The sequence below is a fragment of the Erpetoichthys calabaricus genome, chromosome 9 (assembly GCF_900747795.2).
Source record: "Erpetoichthys calabaricus chromosome 9, fErpCal1.3, whole genome shotgun sequence".
Lineage (NCBI taxonomy): Eukaryota > Metazoa > Chordata > Cladistia > Polypteriformes > Polypteridae > Erpetoichthys > Erpetoichthys calabaricus.
In genome coordinates, this window is record NC_041402.2 from 58,390,691 (window position 1) to 58,410,546 (window position 19,856).

Below are 19,856 nucleotides of genomic sequence, written 5' to 3' on the forward strand. Positions count from 1 at the left end.
ACAAGGGACGCTATTGGCAGATGGCTGAGAAGCTACCCAGCTTACTTTTCTCTCTCTCTTGCGCTGACTTTCTCTGATCCTGACGTAGGGGGATTGAGCAGGGGGGCTGTTCGCACACCTAGACGATACGGACGCTCGTCTAAAAATGCTGAAAGATTATCTTCATGTTGCTATCTTTTGTGCAGCTGCTTCCTGAAACGACATGCTGCACGGTGCTTCACATGCTTAAAAGCTCGAAGGGCACGTATTGATTTTTGATTGAAAAACAAACTCTGTCTCTCTCTATCTCTCTCTCTCTCTCTTTCTCTGCTCCTGACGGAGGGGGTGTGAGCTGCCGCCTTCAACAGCTTTGTGCCGAGGTGCTTCGCATACTTAAAAGCCAAACAGCCCTATTGATTTGTTTGCTTTTCTCTATCTCTGTGACATTATCTGCTCCTGATGCGCACTCCTTTGAAGAGGAAGATATGTTTGCATTCTTTTAATTGTGAGACGGAACTGTCATCTCTGTCTTGTCAATGGAGCACAGTTTAAACTTTTGAAAAAGAGGCAAATGTTTGTTTGCAGTGTTTGAATAACGTTCCTGTCTCTCTACAACCTCCTGTGTTTCTGCGCAAATCTGTGACCCAAGCATGACAATATAAAAATAACCATATAAACATATGGTTTCTACTTCGCGGATTTTCTTATTTCGCGGGTGGCTCTGGAACGCAACCCCCGCGATGGAGGAGGGATTACTGTACTTCAATTTAGCATATCCTGACTAGAGCTGCTGATTAACTGTACAGACTGCATCTCTGTTGTTAGTCATGAGCACTAAAACATAAGTAACATGATAGTTATAATTTGTTACTAACCCTCACCTATTCTGTTTCTCTTCTCGGTACTCAAATGTGGCACTTGGTGCCACGGCCCACCTGCCAAGTTGTTTTGCCTGCCTAAGGTAAAGTTATCCCTGATGGAGGATCGCAAGAATCATGGGGTAGAAGGGTCATTTCATCAGATTGGCTGGCACAGCTCTGTTTCAGCTGTGGAATGGCCAAATGGGGGAGGCAGCCTGATGGCTGAGGTCTCCAGGACTCTAAACAAATCCAAATCATATTATGGGATATCATCTACTGTTAAATTCTGCTCCGTACTTGTAAAATTTTTATTTTTATACTGTATTGAGGATTTGTTCTGTTTTTGACACCCACTGCATGCCCAACCTACCTGGAAAGGGGTCTCTCTTTGAACTGCCTTTCCCAAGGTTTCTTCCATTTTTTCCCTACAAGGTTTTTTTTTTTTTGGGAGTTTTTCCTTGTCTTCTTAGACAGTCAAGGCTGGGGGGCTGTTAAGAGGCAGATTCTGTTAATGCCCATTGCGGCACTTCTTGTGTGATTTTGGGCTATACAAAAATAAATAGTTTTGTATTGTATTGTACTTAAAAATGGTAAGCTGCTGTTAAACACGATACTTAGTCGTATTAACCTTATGGTATTGCTTAATGCTCACGTGTGGAGCAGAGAGAGCCATCTGTTTCTTTATCATTCTTCTGCATTTTGGGCTTCAGTTAGCAACTTGCTGCACTTTTCAGGATGAACAATAAGATGGCTCCGTTATGAGCGGAATTTGCTGCAACTACTTTTGTGCCAAATATGGACAATGGAATAGTGGACTGCACAACATACCACAGGAGGTTTCCGAACATAATTTACTCTTAAACTGTTCATCATCATCTTTACTTTAGGTAACATATTATTTTAATTAGGTGCATTTATTCCAGTTGATTTATTTTTTTGTAAATGTCAAACTTATTTTATACCTGAAAAGTTGCAGAAAGAACAAAAAAGTTATTGATTAAAAAGAAGAAACACATTTATTACTTGATAAAGAAAGAGTAACTACCAGTTGCATGGCAGCTAGGACCTCTGCACAAAGTAACCTTTGAAACCTATTGAATGGAGTGATGTAACTTTATGTCCTTAAAACATGTGAGCAATATGAGAAGCCATTACTCGCAGCCACTTTGTGGAAGACAGGAGCTCACTGGTTTGCTCTCGGCGGGTGGTGATATTTACAGGTACATTTTTATTTCAAGTGAATTTCTTATCTTTCTCATTTTGGATGACTAATAAATAAACTGTAGACGTGAACGTATATTGTACGGGATACTGTTTCCAAGGTAAATTGAATTTCAGAATGACTGGATTAGTGGAATATGGCTCTTTTTTGTGATGTGGAAAGAAATATAAACTCGGACATAAATAAATGTCCTGTACTGATGTTTAAAAGTGATTTGAATTAAATTGAGTTTTGTTTCTAAGAAAACTGATTACTTCACCCTGCGCATGACCCTAATACCCTTAGGAGATGTGTGTGCCAGAATCCTGTATTGGTTTACACATTTAATCTGTGACTAAATTAACATGGTGAATTGCCTTACTACATGGTGTAGAAAATCATTTTTGGAATTTTAATTTACAGTCGATCTTTGTGATGAAACAATTTTAAGAAAAATGATTGGATAGCTGTGTTTTGTTTCTCTTTTTTTTATAAACAACATCAATGAAATTTAAAACCAAATGATTCAGGGTGATGTAGGAAATGGAGATGACTAACATCGTTAGATGTTTTTATCTGTTATTTCTTTCATACAGCTTGAAGTTTGAGCAAATTTTGCATAAGAAGGAACCTTCAACCATCTAATCTTTTACTGAAAATACTTATTCCAGTTCATGGCTGCAGGGAGACAGAGACTAGCTCCCAATGCAGCAGGGCCAAAAATCCAGAAATGGACAGCAGGCTTCTCTGCCTCAGATACACTCACACATATCGAGACCATTTAGAGTCACCAATTCTGCATGTTTTAACAATGTGGGTTGGAAACTAGAGTACCCAAGGAAGGAATCCATGCAGCCAGGGGATTAGTGTGCAGACTACCAGGACAGGCAGTACTAACAACCACACCACCGCCCACCCAGATGACAAATATCCATCCATTCTGATTATTCTAGTTTGAAGATGCAGGCCATAGAAACTGTTTCAGCCGCATCGAACACAAGGACGCAACCAGAGATGTGAGACCAGTTTAATATGAGATACACATTGTCAAACTAAGCCAGTTAATGTTACAATTACCAATTAACTTGACATAAAAATCTTCAGGATGTGGATAAAAATGGGAGCACCCAGAGAAAACCTACCCAGGTATATGGAGATCATGCAAACACCATAGTAGTGGTGACCAGGCGATGATCTGAACTCGGTCTTCACAGACACTTCATGCCTCACAGAAAACAGACATCTCATATAGAAATATTAGCTTTCAAAGCAATATCCACTATTGGTATTAGTACTTAAACATTATAATTATGTTTGAGTGGCTAGTAGCATTGTAATCAAGCTGTTGTTCTATTGAACTGTTTTACTTTTATTAGCTTTAAACACACTGCTTTATGGTAGTCTGGCAAAGGCAAATCTGACGGCTTTTCTTTCAACTACAGTTAAAGTGTCACATTGGGATAAACTGACAAAGTACAACATGGCCCGATACTTCTTGTTCCAGATAAGTTTACAGAATCATGTCATCTGTTAGATAGATATAATAAAATATAGACTAAAGTGAGTATGGTGCTAGAAAAAGTACAAAACCATGCCAAGGAAGTTACTGGCAGAAGGGAAGAACTGCCAGTCACTTTTTGTTCGTTTTATGCTAGTGCAATGTTCCAGCCACACAGAGAACTGATGCATCTGCCAAGTTAATAAATAATTCTGTAAGCCTTCAGTGTTGTCATAATAACAAACAGCAGTCATGTTTGACCTTAAACTACTCACATCCTACCAAGCTTCTGTACGTGAATTTCTTAACTGAATGTCTGCACCATTCATATGTTCTACATGCTGGGACAGAGCTGTTCACTCAGGCCTTTGTGCTAAGTGTCTTTAGAGTCTGGAGTCACCTGTATTTCCTTATCCAAATTTCTACACTGTGAGGACTTGTATTCCCACATTTTCTGTAAATGACTCATGTGCCACCTGAAAAAAGGCATACTGTGTACTTTTGTTCTGCAGTAATAAGGAAAAAATATAAAGTGGATTGTAATCATATAAGGAGGCAATGAAATCAGAACCTAAAAAATCTTCATGTATTCCTACAGTAATGTGCAAAAAAGGCCATTTAGGCAAGTAATAGACCCAGTCTAATGGACACAAGAGTGTCCCAGGTGTTCTTCAGCTATGCCACTTTTACAGTAAATAAAAAATGTCCTTGAACCTTCTGCTCTGGGTTGTGAAGCCACCTAATTGATTACCACCAGCAGGCACTATGCTATAAGAGACCTCCATGGTTCCTAGTGATCTAGGAAGCCCACACATTTTACAAGTTTAGTCTTAGCGTCTAAAGTGGTAGGACAGTAAAAAAGGAACACCCAGTCCAGCAACAAAAAGCGAAACGTAATAATAAAAACAAGGAAAATAAAATCTGAGTGGGTGGCAATGGTGATGTGGTTACAGTCCTGCTCCAGTCAATGTGTGTGTGGAAGCTGCATGTTCTCCTTGTATCTGCGTGGATTTTTTTTTCCAAGTGTTGTGGTTTTCCTTTCATATCTCAGGATTGGCTGAAGATTTTAAATGTATTATTTACATTTATTCTGTTTTTGTTTATTTCAAATTATTGTATGAGTGAGTGCTGATGTGTGAGCAAGTGTGGCCTTGAAGGTAAATTGCCCTATCTGCCAAGGGTTCTGCTTTGGGCCCAATGCTGCCAGGATGAGCTTCAGCCTCCTGCATCCCTGGACTTGCAATGCGTTGTATTTACTTATCTTGCTGTGTTCTACTTTTTTAAGGCACACATTTTCAGAAGAGAAAATGGTTTCAAAAAACAAAAAGAATTCATTTTATTTGGAGGAAAATGGAGCTGAAAAAGCAACTATCACTGAACTATATGTGAGTATTTATTTTTCTAAATTATTATATAATGCCAAAGCTACTCCGTAATGTCACTTTACAAAACCAAAAAGCATACTTTTTTCTACATCTGCTTTATGTGAAAAATTAGATTCTAAAGTTTAATTATGATAAGTAACACCTTGCAAGAAAAAAGTGCACCTATTTTTAATATTTATCATTCTGTAGCTTTAAACATCAAATTTAAGGTGTTGGTTAATAGCATTAATGCTGTTTCAGAGGTACACATTGCATATTCTTTTAAACTTTAAAAAAAAACATATTTCAGAGGAAGGAAACTAAGGTAACTGAAAAAAAAATGGTTACATTTCAAATTTAAATTTATACACATCTTTGTAAATTAGGCTGTATAGTCATTTTATATTTGAATAAGATATGGCATTCTCGTAAACTCTGTCGCTGCAGCGTGTTGAGATAGGGATTCTGAAGAAAAGAATTCTGCCTCAGATTGCCTCTTACATCAGTTACAAATATTACCATGCAGAGTGTTTTAGAAACTAGCAAGCATTTATTACTATCATTTATTGCTATTATTTATCTCAAGTGATGCATCAAATTAATAAGATGTGCAATGGGAGCCACAGGCACTGTGTGAAAAGGTTATTGATTGAGTGACCAAATAGCCCGATAAGCATACATCTCCACACTCCAAGAAGATTCTTCAGATTTGTGACTTAATGAAGACGTGAATAGATTCAGAGCTGCCTAAATGATCTAATTAAACCAAAACTGCAATAAGGTAACAAGAAACTAGCTAATATATCAAGACTAAATTATTTATAGTCAAGAGTTATAATTGGAAATTTACAGAGCTTCATCAGTCTTTTTTCAGAACAAGTTTAACTTCTCATATTTATAAAAACAAATGTTGACAGCACTGAAATAAATAATGCATCGAGACCAGGGTTCACCAGGTTGGAGACTATAGCATGTCAATCTGTTGTACTCTATAAGTGAAAACTGTTGAGCCATACATGTCAGGTGTAAAGCTTTCAAAGCAAGAACAGAAATAAAGGTAATGAAGTATTTGTGCTCCTTAGAATACAAATGAAATATACTAGATTTGTTAAAATACTTTTAGTCATTTGCCTAGATTGTTTTCTGTGTTGATGTACACCATCGCTGGAAGCCATGCTCGTTTTTAGCATAAAACATTTAAGACTACCATTACCATTTGCTTAATTCTCCAGTTTCTGTGCGAAACACTGAATGGAGATGATGTCAGAATTTATTTTTCAGTTGGTTGCACTCTCTGCCTAAAACAACTTTCCCAGGGCTGCAGTGAAACCGACACTTAATGGCACAACTGACTAACAGCACTCTCTGCCTCCCATTTTGGTTTCTTAGGTGAGATTGTTTCAGAAATGCCATTTTTTATCCATACCATAGAGACATGACCCAAAAGGAAAAGAATGTTTTGTGATCAAAAATTATTCAGAGGTGAAACGATGCTTCATCTCCATTAGAGATTATGGGAAGTTGATATTTGGTACATGCAAATCCAAGACCTAACATGGCGTATTGTCATATTGCACAATTGTGTTCCTATCTACACATAGTTTAGTAGTCGTGGAAATGTTCATAGATTGGTACAGCATGATGATGTAAAAAAGAGGGCAACTGTACAGATAATTTTATCATATAAATAACATTTCAGTATTAAACAATTTGCAACTTCATTAATCACCCAAAATGCAAAGGGTAAGAAATAGAAAGAGCTCAATTGCATCTTTACTGTTAACAAGTATAACAAAGCCAGGCTGTAGTGTAGATGTTCTACTAATACTGTGGATTATTTTTAAATACTTTAAGTTGCACAGTATTAGTCAAAGGCATTGAAAGGTCAATTTGGATAACTACACCGCTTAGTCCACTCTGCAAACAAGCTATTATGCAAAGGGAAAATGGGCGCAGAACATCTGAGTTGGGTGTAGGTAATCTGGCTAAGATAAAATGTGGCAAGGACACGGTTTAAAAAAGGAACTTGGTATTGCACAAAGCTAAGGCACGGTAACTTTAAGTCAAGTATCCTAGAAATACTAAGGTCATAAAAGGTGTAAGCAATGCATTACCCAATCATTTATATGTCAGAGTTGCATAATCATAAATCAGCTCATCTCGTGTGACCCACCCTAAAGGATATAAAAATATATGAATCCCTTAGTTTGGAGAGACACTCTGATCAGCTTGCTGAAAGGAGCTCACCCTCTTTGAAGAGAAAATAAAGATGCATTGATAAGCTTCCTCCTGCCTGGCTACTTGATTCAAAGGGGGGCTTCTTTGGGGTCTTAACTTCCACAATACATGTAATGCTTGTTTTTGCAACCAATACTATTTCATTGTTTTATTTTAGTAGCTCTTTTTCTTGTGATGAGCACATTAGTTACACCAAAAAAACTGTCCATTTCAGCAAATCTTCCGTACTGGCAGGTGTTTCTCTAACCTCAGAAACAGAGAGATGTTTATCTGTGGTGAGTATGTTTAGGAAAATAAAGCTAAAACAAAAAGACAAGTTCATAACTTCCATAAATCTACCAAGGAAAAGTGCAGCTGCCAAAGCTTACAGCCATTTATTGTCTGATTTTCAAAAATAATGGAGATTTGATTGATTGCCTGCAGATAAGTAAAGCGACCTACATATGGTACACTCTAGGAATATGGTGTCTGAATCGATATTTTAGTCACTGTTTATTTTGGATTTGTACATTAGATAGCAATCTCACTCTTGGGTACTTTAAAAAGCATTTGCCTATATCCTGAGTCAAAATGTGTTATAAAATGCCCTATAAATTGTTTGGAATAATCTCTTCAGGAAATTATGCTTTGCTATCGCTTCTTACCTTCTCCCACTCAATTATTTGGATTTGTCATTTCTGTTGCTGGCTGCCTGATGCCATAGAATGCACATTTCAATTTCACTCATTAGAAAATGAATAGACAGAATGCATGGCACAGCTTAAAGGAAGAGGAACTAATTAAGATGTTGATTTTGTTTTAAGAGAAGGAAGCCCGAGAGCAGCCCCTGGTATATGGAAACAACTGGGATAGTTAATCCAGCCTCGGAGTTTCATGCATCACTGAACTACACAGAGTATGATGAGCCTCCAAAGCATCAGAAGTACAATGCGAGCTTGCACAATATGATCCCTTTTCGCTGCAACAGCACGTGAGTAGAAATCAGAATTCTTTTAGAAGGAGTGTTCCATATAGTACATCATCTATCCATCCAATCACTGAACCAGCTAAATCTGATTCTGTGGTCGCATGGCTTCTACAGCCTATATATGGCTTATTTTATGTTCTTAAAGTGTGAACATTTTAAAACTTAATAAAAGATGACTTTAATTAAGTTCGTTATATAGTAGAGATGTTCAAAATATGGGTGGCATGGTGGCGCAGTGGTAGCGCTGCTGCCTAGCAGTTAGGAAGCAAACTCAGGTCCTCCCTGCGTGGAGTTTGCATGTTCTCCCCGTGTCTGCGTGGGTTTCCTCCGGGTTTTCCAGTTTCCTCCCACAGTCCAAAGACATGCAGGTTAGGTGAATTGCCAATTCTAAATTGTCCCTAGTGTGTGTGTGGGTGTGCCCTGCGGTGGGCTGGCGCCCTGCCCGGGGTTGGTTTCCTGCCTTGTGCCCTGTGTTGGCTGGGATTGGCTCCAGCAGATCCCCGTGACCCTGTAGTTAGGATATAGCGGGTTGGATAATGGATGGATGGATGGATGGATGTTCAAAATATTTCATTTTTAATTAAATTCGAAAAACTGTCAAATCAAGCTGAAACCAAAAAAACAAATTTTTACAATATTTTAAGAAAGGCAAAGGATGATATTGACTAGCTGTGTGCCTCAAATTGCTTGCTTTCAAATGAGAACAAAAGTAAAATCAATGTCTTAAAGCAATTACTCAGCGTGCGGAGGACAATGTCTGCTCCTTCTTCCCACAATGCTGCCTATTTTTCCACGGATAATTGGATATAGCAGGGTTAGGCTGCTTTGATCCTGGCATTTTATAGTGTCTTCTGTGTTTTATTCTGATTTTAAACTAAGTTACCCAAAATTATCTCATTATGTTTATACTTGGACATTTCATTTCAACTACTTTTTTCCCCAACTTCATAAAATTACACCCAATTGAAGATGAGAAAGTCTGCAACCCAGGCATTATAGGAAATGGGTCCATTGCCAAACCCTGTGACAAAACAGCATTATGGGTTTCCTTACATCTGGCTTTAATTTAATGAACTGTTTGAGGATGTTACAAACATCATAATATACTGTAAAACACACTGATGACTATTTGTAAATCAACAGTGAAACAAACCAACATCCTCTGACATACCATTTCTGTCATGTTACATTGCTTTGTGCTGTCATTGCCAAAATAAAAAGTGACCTATATGCCATTTAATCGAACAGAGTAAACATCTGGAAATGTCACATTGTCAGTGATGGTGAATTCTTGAAAGGGTTAGGAGTCAATGCTGTGTCATTTATTCATATAAGATGCACTTCCACTGTCAAAGTCTCAGACTGTGTGTCTCGTTATCAGTTTGAAGGGACCTTTGAGCTCATGTGTGATGACTATGGTGGACACACGCTACATGTATTTGGGCAGCAGCAGTAAGGGCTGTCAGCCTCAGCTTGTTTGTGTTCTCTTGGGTTCAGATTTGGAAGCGCTACAAAGTTCAAAAAGGAACAACAATGACAACAGCAGCATGTGGTTTGCTACCATTTCTGTAGGTGGTGTAGCAAATGAGCCATCAGCTGGCATGAAGAGATAAAACAGACTGGAGAAAGAAAAAACATTTTGTGCTATTCTAGCTCTTTGAGTAATAGACAGAAGGAATGCAGGGCATCAGAGAAGCATGAGAGTGTTAATGCTGTTGGCAGGCAATTCTCGAGATCATTTGTGTACCATTTTGCATGATACGGTATCATAGTGTTTGAGTGTTTTCTTAAAAAACTGCCCAAAGACAATACTGGTTAGTGTCTGAACTGCATACGTGGCTGAGTGTACCTGACTGATCGCCCCTAATCCACACTTTATTAAGAGAGGTTAGAGAATAGTGTTTGCCAGCTCAGGAAATAATTTCCTTAATATTTGTTTATTATTTTGTCTGCTCCTTGTGAGTAAGTCAGTAAGGAAGGTGGAGAATACACTAAGGTGAACTGTTAGAGGAAATGTTCCTGCCATCTCCATCTCCTTTCAGTTCTGCAATGAATGGTTAGATGGCTGTTTGAGTAACCCAATTCAGGAAACAGTCACATAGGGAGCGCTTGTCTGAATCCAGTTGTCAGGCACTTGTGGTTTATTGTGGGTCATGTATAAGCATCCTCAACTGCAGTTATCTCTCTCGTGCTGATAATGCTACTTCATGTTTTTTTCTTCTGACACTGCACTCCACATTTATTTACTTTGTCTTAGTTATTCCTTGATTCAGCCCACTTCAGAAATCACATTCATTGTTCTTTGTGGCATACTTACTCTTCATTTTCAGCTCTTTAATTACTCATCGGGCCACTCACATTTCACATAAAGGACTTGTCTACTGCCAACAGCCAAGCAAAAAAATAACTTTGGTTTAGCTTATGTTACAATAATTGTTTATTATTAAAACTCTGCATTAGCATCACTTGTCAGCCCAGTTGCTTGCACTGTATTTGTATATGTCTATTTAAGCCACAATGGCACAAGGTGCTTCTGCAGCACCTGTACTAGAAAAGCAGGTTAGAGTTTGTACAATGGAAGCAGTTGTTTTGCTGCCTCACTACGTTTAAACCCTTTGCGTGTGTCTTATATCTTCTCTCTGTGTTCCTACCTGCCTTATTCTCCAACGTGTACCAGTGAATGTATACAATCCTGAGATTTTATGTCCACATTTCTCATTCAGATTGGCTTTTGCCTTGAACAGGTAGGTGCTCCTCAGATTGTTTCTGAGCTTTAGCAACTGTGCAATGGACAAGTTTCTTTAGAAAACTAACAGATTTGTTTAGTCATAAAAATCCAGTCATCCAAGCATTAGCAAAGTAGCTTAATCTTATTTTATTTATTTATTTTTGTGTATAGTGCTCCTCATTGAGTGCAAGTGCAGAGGCACTGTGTCATTTTCTCAGGTAAAATGCAAGTATAGATTTTACACATTACTAAATAGATAATTATTGCACGTGTAGACATGGATTTGCTTAAACACAGAGAAAGCTATTAAAAACTGATTGGCATAAATGTAAACCAGCAATATTTGTTTATTAATGAATTGATGAGCAATGGGCAGTTAACAGTGGAGGAGAGAAAGGCAAAAACTCCCTGGAGAAAATAAACCTCTGGAGGTCCACTGTTAATTGTAAGAGAGAAAGTCGTTCTGGAGGTCTCAGCCAATCGGCTGGCCGCCCACCTCATTCTAGGCGTTCTATAGCAGAGTCAGTGCTGGGAGATCCAATCTGATGAGAGATCACAGGGGACAGAGCCCATTCCAGCGACATAGGGTGCAAGAACTCCAGACAGGGTATTAGCCCATCACAGGGTTCACTCATGCAAAAATAGGCACAATTTTATGTCAAAAATTAATTAAATGTACGCATCTTTGAGGTGTGGGAGGAAGAACAGAGAAACTAAAGAAAAACAAAAGCATACATAAGGATAACATGCAAACACCACAGTGACAAGGACAGAATATGTGTCAATATAATAAATTCACTGTACTCTGTACATGTGGCAATAATGACCCTTATAATCGTACACATTTACCATTTGGAACGCCTTTAGAAAGACCCCTATAAACATTTATTCATCCAACAGACATTCATCTATTAAATTGATTCTGAGCATTCTGCTGTTGCTTGTTGTCCATTGCAGGCTGCTCCATCATTTTACAGTTAATCCCTTTTGTCAGCTTATAAGGAGATATATGGGTCTGTGATAACACTCCTCAGGGCATGTTTCGATACAATAAAACATCTTTTTATCTGTTGCTTGGATTATTGTATTTTTTTGTATTTTTCATGGTCACCTGAAGAGCACAAAAATATCCTTAACTGTGTTAGATTCTCAGTATGTTTCCAAGAACATTTTCAGTGTTAATAGACTAAATGTTACCTACTGTATTTACTGTAGCTGTAGCCTTTAATGCTCACAAGAGGTCAAGCCAATGGCTTCTACTCATGTTGGTCCCAGTTAACACATCAAGACTAGAAGCTGCCCACACACATATCATTTCTTAATGCATTTCAAAATATGGTCAACAGAAAATATGACTCAATATAAAACTAATAAAATATTTATGACAACAAATATTTAAACTCTGTTGGAGGTCAGCAGTGATACAGATGTGGAAGCCTGTCAACTAACCTGGTCATATAGGCAAAAAAACTAAATGAACCATCTAGTTGCTGATTCTCTCCTAAGTGTCCCATTGGACAGCTGGTGCTCATCGATACAAAGCAAATGATAACAGTTTTCATTGCCGAAATGATCTCAGCCTGTACTTAAGTTCTAAATAAATAAGAAGCCTGGAGCCATGTTTTGGAATCTTTACTGCCTAGTGGGTCATTTTTGTTAAGAAGAACTGAAACTGCAGAATAAACAGAATGTGGGGTTAAGGTACACGATGCCAATTCAAATCTGATCCCAGAAATGGTATTCAGTTTTCTAAAACTGTTGCTACCACACAAAGGATTAGGATATCGTTAAGGAATGAAAATAAGCTGTGACACTGAATTGCTTACTGAACCAAATGATCACTTCCTTCCCTTCATCTTTTCCCATTTCTGTGTGGGGTTTATATGCTTGATCAACCTTCTCCAAACTACATGGTTCCGCACATCCTCCTCAGTCAATCCCTTTTCCTTCAGATCTTCTTTTATTTGATCCATTCACATCTGCTTTGCCCTCCCTCACTTTCTCTTCCCCTAAACTTCCATCCCCATCTCTCTTTTGACCACAAATTCATTGTCTGTCTTCATCACATGTCCACACCACTTCAGCCTTCTTTCCTGTAATTTCCTAGATATCTCTCCACCTCTGATTGTCTTATTTCTTATTCTGTTCTATTTTGTAACTCCACACATCCACCTTAACATTGTCATTTCTGCCACATCTGACTTCTTCTCCTGTGCTCCCTTTACTGCCCATGCCTGAGCTTGATATATCATTGCTGGTCTTACCAATCTTTTAAAAACCTTACCTTTAACCTACACCTTAATTCTTTGATCACACAATACTCCTGATACCTTCTTCCAATGGTTCCATCCACAATGCACTCTGTGGATTATCTCTGTATCTAATTTTCCATTTTTGGCTACCACTCATCCTAGATATCTAAAGTTATCCACTCTTTTCAATAGCTCTCCCTAGTGGCTAACTTCTGAATCCTTACTTATCATCATTAAACCTCATATATTCTGTCTTCTTCCTATTCATAGGAAGCAAACGATAAACTTGTAAAAATATATTAATTTGTATAAGAAACAAATATAAAAAAAGTTTTAGATATTGACAGTACTAGGCAGGGCCAGTTTAAGGGTACTTTGTGCCCATAGGAAGACTTGGTTGCAAGCATCCAAAAAGAAACATCCATAATAGAGTCCCACATTTAGATCAATGTGGTAGGATCCATAGGTGAGATCAATGAGGAAGGAGAGGGAGTTTGTCACCCTTGGAATTACATATGAATTTGTAATCAGAACACTGGTGATCACATATGTAATCGAAGGGTGGGAGGCGGGTTCCCTTTAGAGATCTTTGCCCTCCCGGTCATATATGAAACAACTTTTTGGCACCCCCTGGGTCATGGTGCCCCTAGGACGATGCCTACTCTGCCTATGTCTGGAATCAGACCTCATAGAAGGTATTCTACTAAGTCTTACACAGTATGTTAAAAAGACTGTACTTACTGTATACTACTGTATTTAGTTTTGTCTCCTTGCACATCCCTCTTAATAGCGACAATGACATACTTTTAATATGCTGGAATCCTCTTCTTCAGGGTTAACTGACATACAATTGAGTGGACTGGATGCTTGTGTGCATCCTCTTATGGGCCAGTAAGCTTATACCACCTGACCATTGATGCGTACTGATGTCAAAATTAGCACAAGTTATCCAGTGCTACTTCTGATTTTAGGCATTTATAGGCACCTAGAAATTGAATTCTTGTACTGTTAGTGATGGAAAGGCAGATTCAAAACCACACCACTAACACATTTGCTGACACTGAACAAGACACTTCATATGTAAAGAACTGTGCCGCTCTGTTTGTTAAGTCACTTTTGAGAAAAAAGTGTTTACTAAATAAATGTACATGAACAGACAGTAACTTAAGCTGCTCATAGTTTCTTTATGCAGTTAGATCTGAGAAATAAGCTATGCAGAGTTTTTTTGTTTTTAAAGCTGTTAGGTATAGGAAGACAGTCCATGAGGATGTGACAGAATGAAAATGTTCATATTTTTACATGTTTGTTAACCAAAATAAGCTGTAGTATTGCTTTTTTAAACCTTCTGCTCTATTACATTACTTCTGAATTATTATCATATTGTTCTGCAATTGGGCGGTACGGTGGCGCAGTGGGTAGCGCTGCTGCCTCACAGTTAGGAGACCCAGGTTCGCTTCCCGGGTCCTCCCTGTGTGGAGTTTGCATGTTCTCCCCGTGTCTGCGTGGGTTTCCTCTGGGTGCTCCAGTTTCTTCCCAAAGACATGCAGGTTAGGTGCATTGGTGATTCTACATTTTCCTTGGTGTGTGCACCCTGCAATGGGCTGACGCCCTGCCCGGGGTTTGTTTCCTGCCTTGCGCCCTGTGTTGGCTGGGATTGGATCCAGCAGACCCCCGTGACCCGGTAGTTAGGATATAGCGAGTTGGATAATGGATGGATGTTCTGCTGTTACAATAGTCGGATGATTTTAAGTACAAATGGATTCATTTTTTTAAATGTCATCACACATCTAATTTCTATGGGGAACAATGTCCATAGGCTTTAATCTCAGTCAGGCTATTACGAACTTCATCACTCTGTTCTCTTTCCCAGTGTAAAAATAGAGTTGTCCGAAGTGTAGCTCTAGGCTTAACATATCCAACCATCCTACCATATTCCAATGCAGTTTTCCAGTTAGGTGTTGCAGGGCACCAGAGCATATTCTGGCAGCACTGGCACAAGGCAGGAACAAGCTCTGGAAAAGGGCACCAGTCTTTCACAGGACTCACACACCTACACGTTCGCCAGTACAAATCAGAGTGCCCACTCAAGCTAACATCTACTTTGATGGCACTGTGTGCAAGACAGGTACCAAAGCTGGGTGAGAGGCCAGTTCATTGCACAAAACACTCACTCAGACATACCTGCACTTACTTCACCCAGGTCAGTTTAAAGGCCAGTTCTTCAGATGTCCACATCTTTGGGATGTACATAGTGTAATGACGGTTGATTAGTAAGGTCTATTAATGAAGACGTACAATATGATTAGAAATATCTTGGTGTGTGGTGTGCAGACACTGATGTAAGAGAGATCAGTAGTGTTTGACTAAACAGCTTGTATCACAGGTAATGCCTCCAAGCGCTGTTTATTAAAAAGTTATAATCTCTTTCAATGCTGTGTAAAAATTAAACTACAAACCTAATAATAATACCACATGTCGTCTTGGAGAGAATATAGAAACTGAAAGTAGACAGCTTCTCAGGCATGGAATTGAAGTAAGGTCCCTGGAGCTGTGAGACAGCAACCTTAACCAGTTTGCCACCTGAGAACACCACAACTCATTAAATTAAGAGACTTTATTAAGCAGAACAACAAAATGCTTGTCATCATTTCGCTAAAGTATGGAAAAATATATTTTTAATGTCACAATTTCCATACTTTGTTGCAGAACAGGAACACTATTAGCATATGTAAAAGGGTGTTTCCAATAATTGTGGGAGGAGTGAAATTTAATAAATAGGAAAAAAGCCAGCAAACTGATCCTTTTGCCTTCTGAAAATGAAGCATGCTTTTTATGGATCAATACATTCATATTTTTCTAACCACAGGGAGGAAACGTAAGTTTTCATTTATGCATTCAGTTTTACTCATTAGTTTGCATTTAAATAGTTACCTGCCACAGAGTTCCTTTTTTATGAAATTTAAAAGATTGTGTCTTATTATACTAAAAATGGAATATTTTATTTCAATGTTTGATTCTGTGTGAATGCCTTGCCTGGAGAATAACAGTGAAGTCAGCATCTAGCTGCCTGGATTGGATTGCCAAAGGGTCTGATAGAATGAACAAATGAAATAAAAATGAAAAATGAAGGAGAGAAATGGAAGGCAGAGGACACCCAGAACTGTATATGAGCTGAAAATTCAGTCAAGCGGAAAAATCAATGGTGCAGAAGATCTCAATTAAAAGATAACCATGTATTTTTGAGATTTCATAGTATGCCTTTCATTCTCAGAAAGAGGCCATATTGCTTCCCATTTAAGGTTTTATTAGTTTTAAAAGGAAAGGGCAAAGAGATTTTTACTACAGCAATAATTAGAGGAGGAGAAAGATTGGTACAGTTTGTAGATTAAATGCCCACCCAGACTGAGTCACAACTTAATGTTTTTAGTCTGGCATGCGCAGGTTGGATAATGGATGGATGGATGCTGGCATCCACTAAAAACGTTAGACAAACTTTCAATAATTAAAGCCTGTGCTGGTAAATATATAAAAATGATATGATAAGGTGTTTAATTAATTTATATGAAAATAATCAATACCAGGGTGACGCAGTGGCACAGTTGTAGCACTGCAGCCTCTCAACAAGAAGAATGAGCTTTGCATCTTGTGTGCTGCTTGCATGGAGTTTGCATGTTCCCCCCTTTCCATGTGCTTTTCCTTCCACAGTCCAAAGTCATGCAGGTTAGGTGGATTGATTTTGTTAAATTGGTCCTGATGTCATTCACATTATGGTTAACTGCATGTGTGAGTGAGCTCTACATTAGAATGGCACTCTGTCTAGAGCACGTAGCTATCAGAATCCACTGTGATTCCCCTCATGACCCTGAATTGGAAGTTTGAGACCATTACATTATATACTGTAATTAGACAACTGGCAGCAGAAACTGTGGCTAAACCTGTTTGCACAAATTAAAAAATTTAATTAGCATGGAGAGCATTTAACTGTAGGAATTGTTCTATTTTTCTTATATTATTACAGAGGCACTTGAGGTGAGGGGATAAAATCTCTTCAGTTAAACTGAAGAAGAGTAGTTGTATGTAATGATTACAGGCAAGCTGTCACTTCAAACACAGGGAGCTGAATGCTGACCGACGGTCTGTAGCAGTATGATGTCTAACAAAAGGGTTCCTCATTCTATTGGCACCTCTGCTGAGGTGATAAAAAGAGCTCCCTGGAAGAAATGATTGTTAGTCTACCACTCATTACCTCCCGTGTAGCGTACTAAGGACTGATGACTAACATGGCAAAACAACTTACTCACCTAATTCCACATGGTAGAGGCCATTCACAACTTGTTACAGACCAGTCTCACCATCAAAACATCAGCTAAATGTATTTAATGTGTGTATTGTTTTCTGTGGCACGTTTAGTTGCAAGTTTTCCGTTTCGTGGAAGGTCAGGCCACTGGTAAGCTCCATGTAATAATGAGAACAGCACATCAAAGGCAAACAGTCAAAACTAGTAGTCCATCACCACATATTGCTTGACCAAAAATAAACAGATATACCGAGTACTGTTAGCCCCAGACATGAACCTAGGATTTCTAAATCTACAGGGCAGCAGTAGTAATCACAGGTACACCACATCACTGGATGAAGAAGCACTTATTTTATTGTGTTGTAGAATTAATTTTAAATGGATTAATTTGCCATTTTTGCCCATCATGCTACACTCAATACCCCATAATGAAAAAGTGAAAGCATATTTTCAGAAAGGATTGAAAATTTATTAAAGATCAAAAATTGAAATCTATCATATTTTTAAGTATTCAGACCCTTTGTTGTGGTAATCAAATTGTAGTCAGGTGCATTCTGTTTGCTTTAATTATCCTTAAGATGTGTCTCTAGAATTTGATTGGAGTTACCTGTGGCAAATTCAGCTGACTGGACATCATTTAGAAAGGCACCCACATGTATATATAAGACTGCTTATATAAGACCAAGCCATGAAGTCCAAGAAACTCACTGCAGATCTCTGCGATAAAATTGTGGTTAAGTGTAGATAAGGAACAGGGTATAAAACCATTTCTAAAGATTAGAGTACTCCCACAGTGCACAGTCACCTCAATAATTGTGAAATGATATCAATTTAGACCACCAGGACTCTTCCTAGATTTGGCTGTCTGGCTTGACTGAAAAACCAGACAAGAAGGGCCTTGGTTAGCTAAGTAACAAAGAATCTAGTGCTCTCTCTAACAGAGTTTCAGAAGTCCTCTGCTGAGATGGGAGAACCTGGGGAAAGGACAACCATCTCAGCAGCACTCTATCTATCAGACATTAACCACTCTTGAGTAAAAGTCATATGACAGTCTATTTGAAGTTTGCCAAACAACATTTAAAGGACTCTGAGAGCATGAGGAAAAAGATTCTCTCGTCAGAGGAGACAAAAATTGAACTCTTTTTTGCAGAACTCCAAGCTCTGTGTCTGGCTAAGACCAGGCACTGCTCAACATTTGCCTAAAACCATCACTACAGTGAAACATTGTGGTGGGGCGGTCATGCTATGGGTTGCTTCTCAGCAGCAGGGACAGGAAGACTGGTCAGAATTGAGGGAAAGAGGAATGCAAACAAACACAGACAGGACATTGAAGCAAACCTGATCCAAAGTCCACCCAGTCTCAGAATGGAGTGAAGGTTCACCTCTCAGCACAACATTGACCAAAAGCATACAGACGAGACAATGCTGGAGTGGTTTCAGGACATGTCCTTGAGTGGCCCAGCCAAAAACTAGAATTAAACTCGAAAGATTACCTTGTGCAGAGATTTGAAGATAGCAGTTTACAGACACTTCCCAACCGATCTAATGGAGCTTGAGAGGACCTGCTAGGAAAAGTGGGAGAAACTACCCAAATCCAGGCATGCAGTGTCCAAGGAGACTTACCCAAGATGGCTGTAAGTTGGAACTGCTGCCACAGGGATTTCTCTGAAGTACTGAACTAAGCGTGTAAATATTTATGTGAATGAGAGATTTCAGTTTTTAATTTTTTGCAAACCTTTCTGAAAACACTTTCAATTTGTCATTAATAGGTTATTGAGTGTAGCCTGAATGGAAAAAATGGCAGATTTATCCTCAGCTTTTATTTAATTTGTGGGAGTCACTACAGACCCACAGCTTCCGTTTCTACAATATTTAAAGTGGTGAAGTGGTTAATGCTACTGCGTTACACATCCAGTTTGAATCTTGAGGAAGATGGTTGTCTGAGTGGAGTTTGCATGTAGTAGGCTCTCCTCTGGGGACTCCAGCTACACGCAGCTTCAGTTAATTGTTAGTCCCCAGTTTAACTTAAAGTGTGTGTGTGTGTGTGCCCTGCAGTGGACTAGTGTGCCTACCTGTCTACAGTTACTGCCTATCCACCCTCCAGCCCCACGAGACCCTGAATTTGAGAATGCATGTATGTATGTATTTATGAATTTAAATTCACATTTTCAAGGAAAAAAATCCCTTCAGGTATAGCATTATTGGTATTTTACAATACCTAAATGTTATGCAGTATCATGATATTTGAGGTAATGGGAAGTATTTACTAGTGTCTGCTAAACAGACTTAGCTCCAAAAACATTAGGATTAGAGCATTTGTGTTTGAAAATACCATTTTCAAAACATTTGAATATTTTCAAACAAACAGCCAAAAAACTGTGTAAAGATTTGAATGCCTTCAAGTTAAACACACAAATATATTTCAGCATATGCATATGATGTCTTAGGATGCTGGCTTTTACTATATACATT

The 19,856-nt window shown here is 38.6% G+C and overlaps 1 protein-coding gene across 2 annotated transcripts in view; it reads left to right on the forward strand.

The window, feature by feature from the left end:
* Window positions 1-1,989: 1,989 nt before the first annotated feature.
* Window positions 1,990-19,856, forward strand: part of abcc12 (ATP-binding cassette, sub-family C (CFTR/MRP), member 12) — a 133,765-nt gene continuing 115,898 nt past the window's right edge. Inside the window, exons 1-3 of one of the 2 annotated variants that reach the window (XM_028809643.2) lie at window positions 1,990-2,059; window positions 4,824-4,923; window positions 7,944-8,110. In XM_028809643.2, the coding sequence (XP_028665476.2) occupies window positions 4,846-4,923; window positions 7,944-8,110 (245 nt within the window). In that variant the 5' untranslated portion in view covers window positions 1,990-2,059; window positions 4,824-4,845. Of the gene's footprint in view, window positions 2,060-4,823; window positions 4,924-7,943; window positions 8,111-15,903; window positions 15,963-19,856 lie in introns of those variants that run through there. The other variant, XM_051932022.1, reaches the window with a different exon arrangement.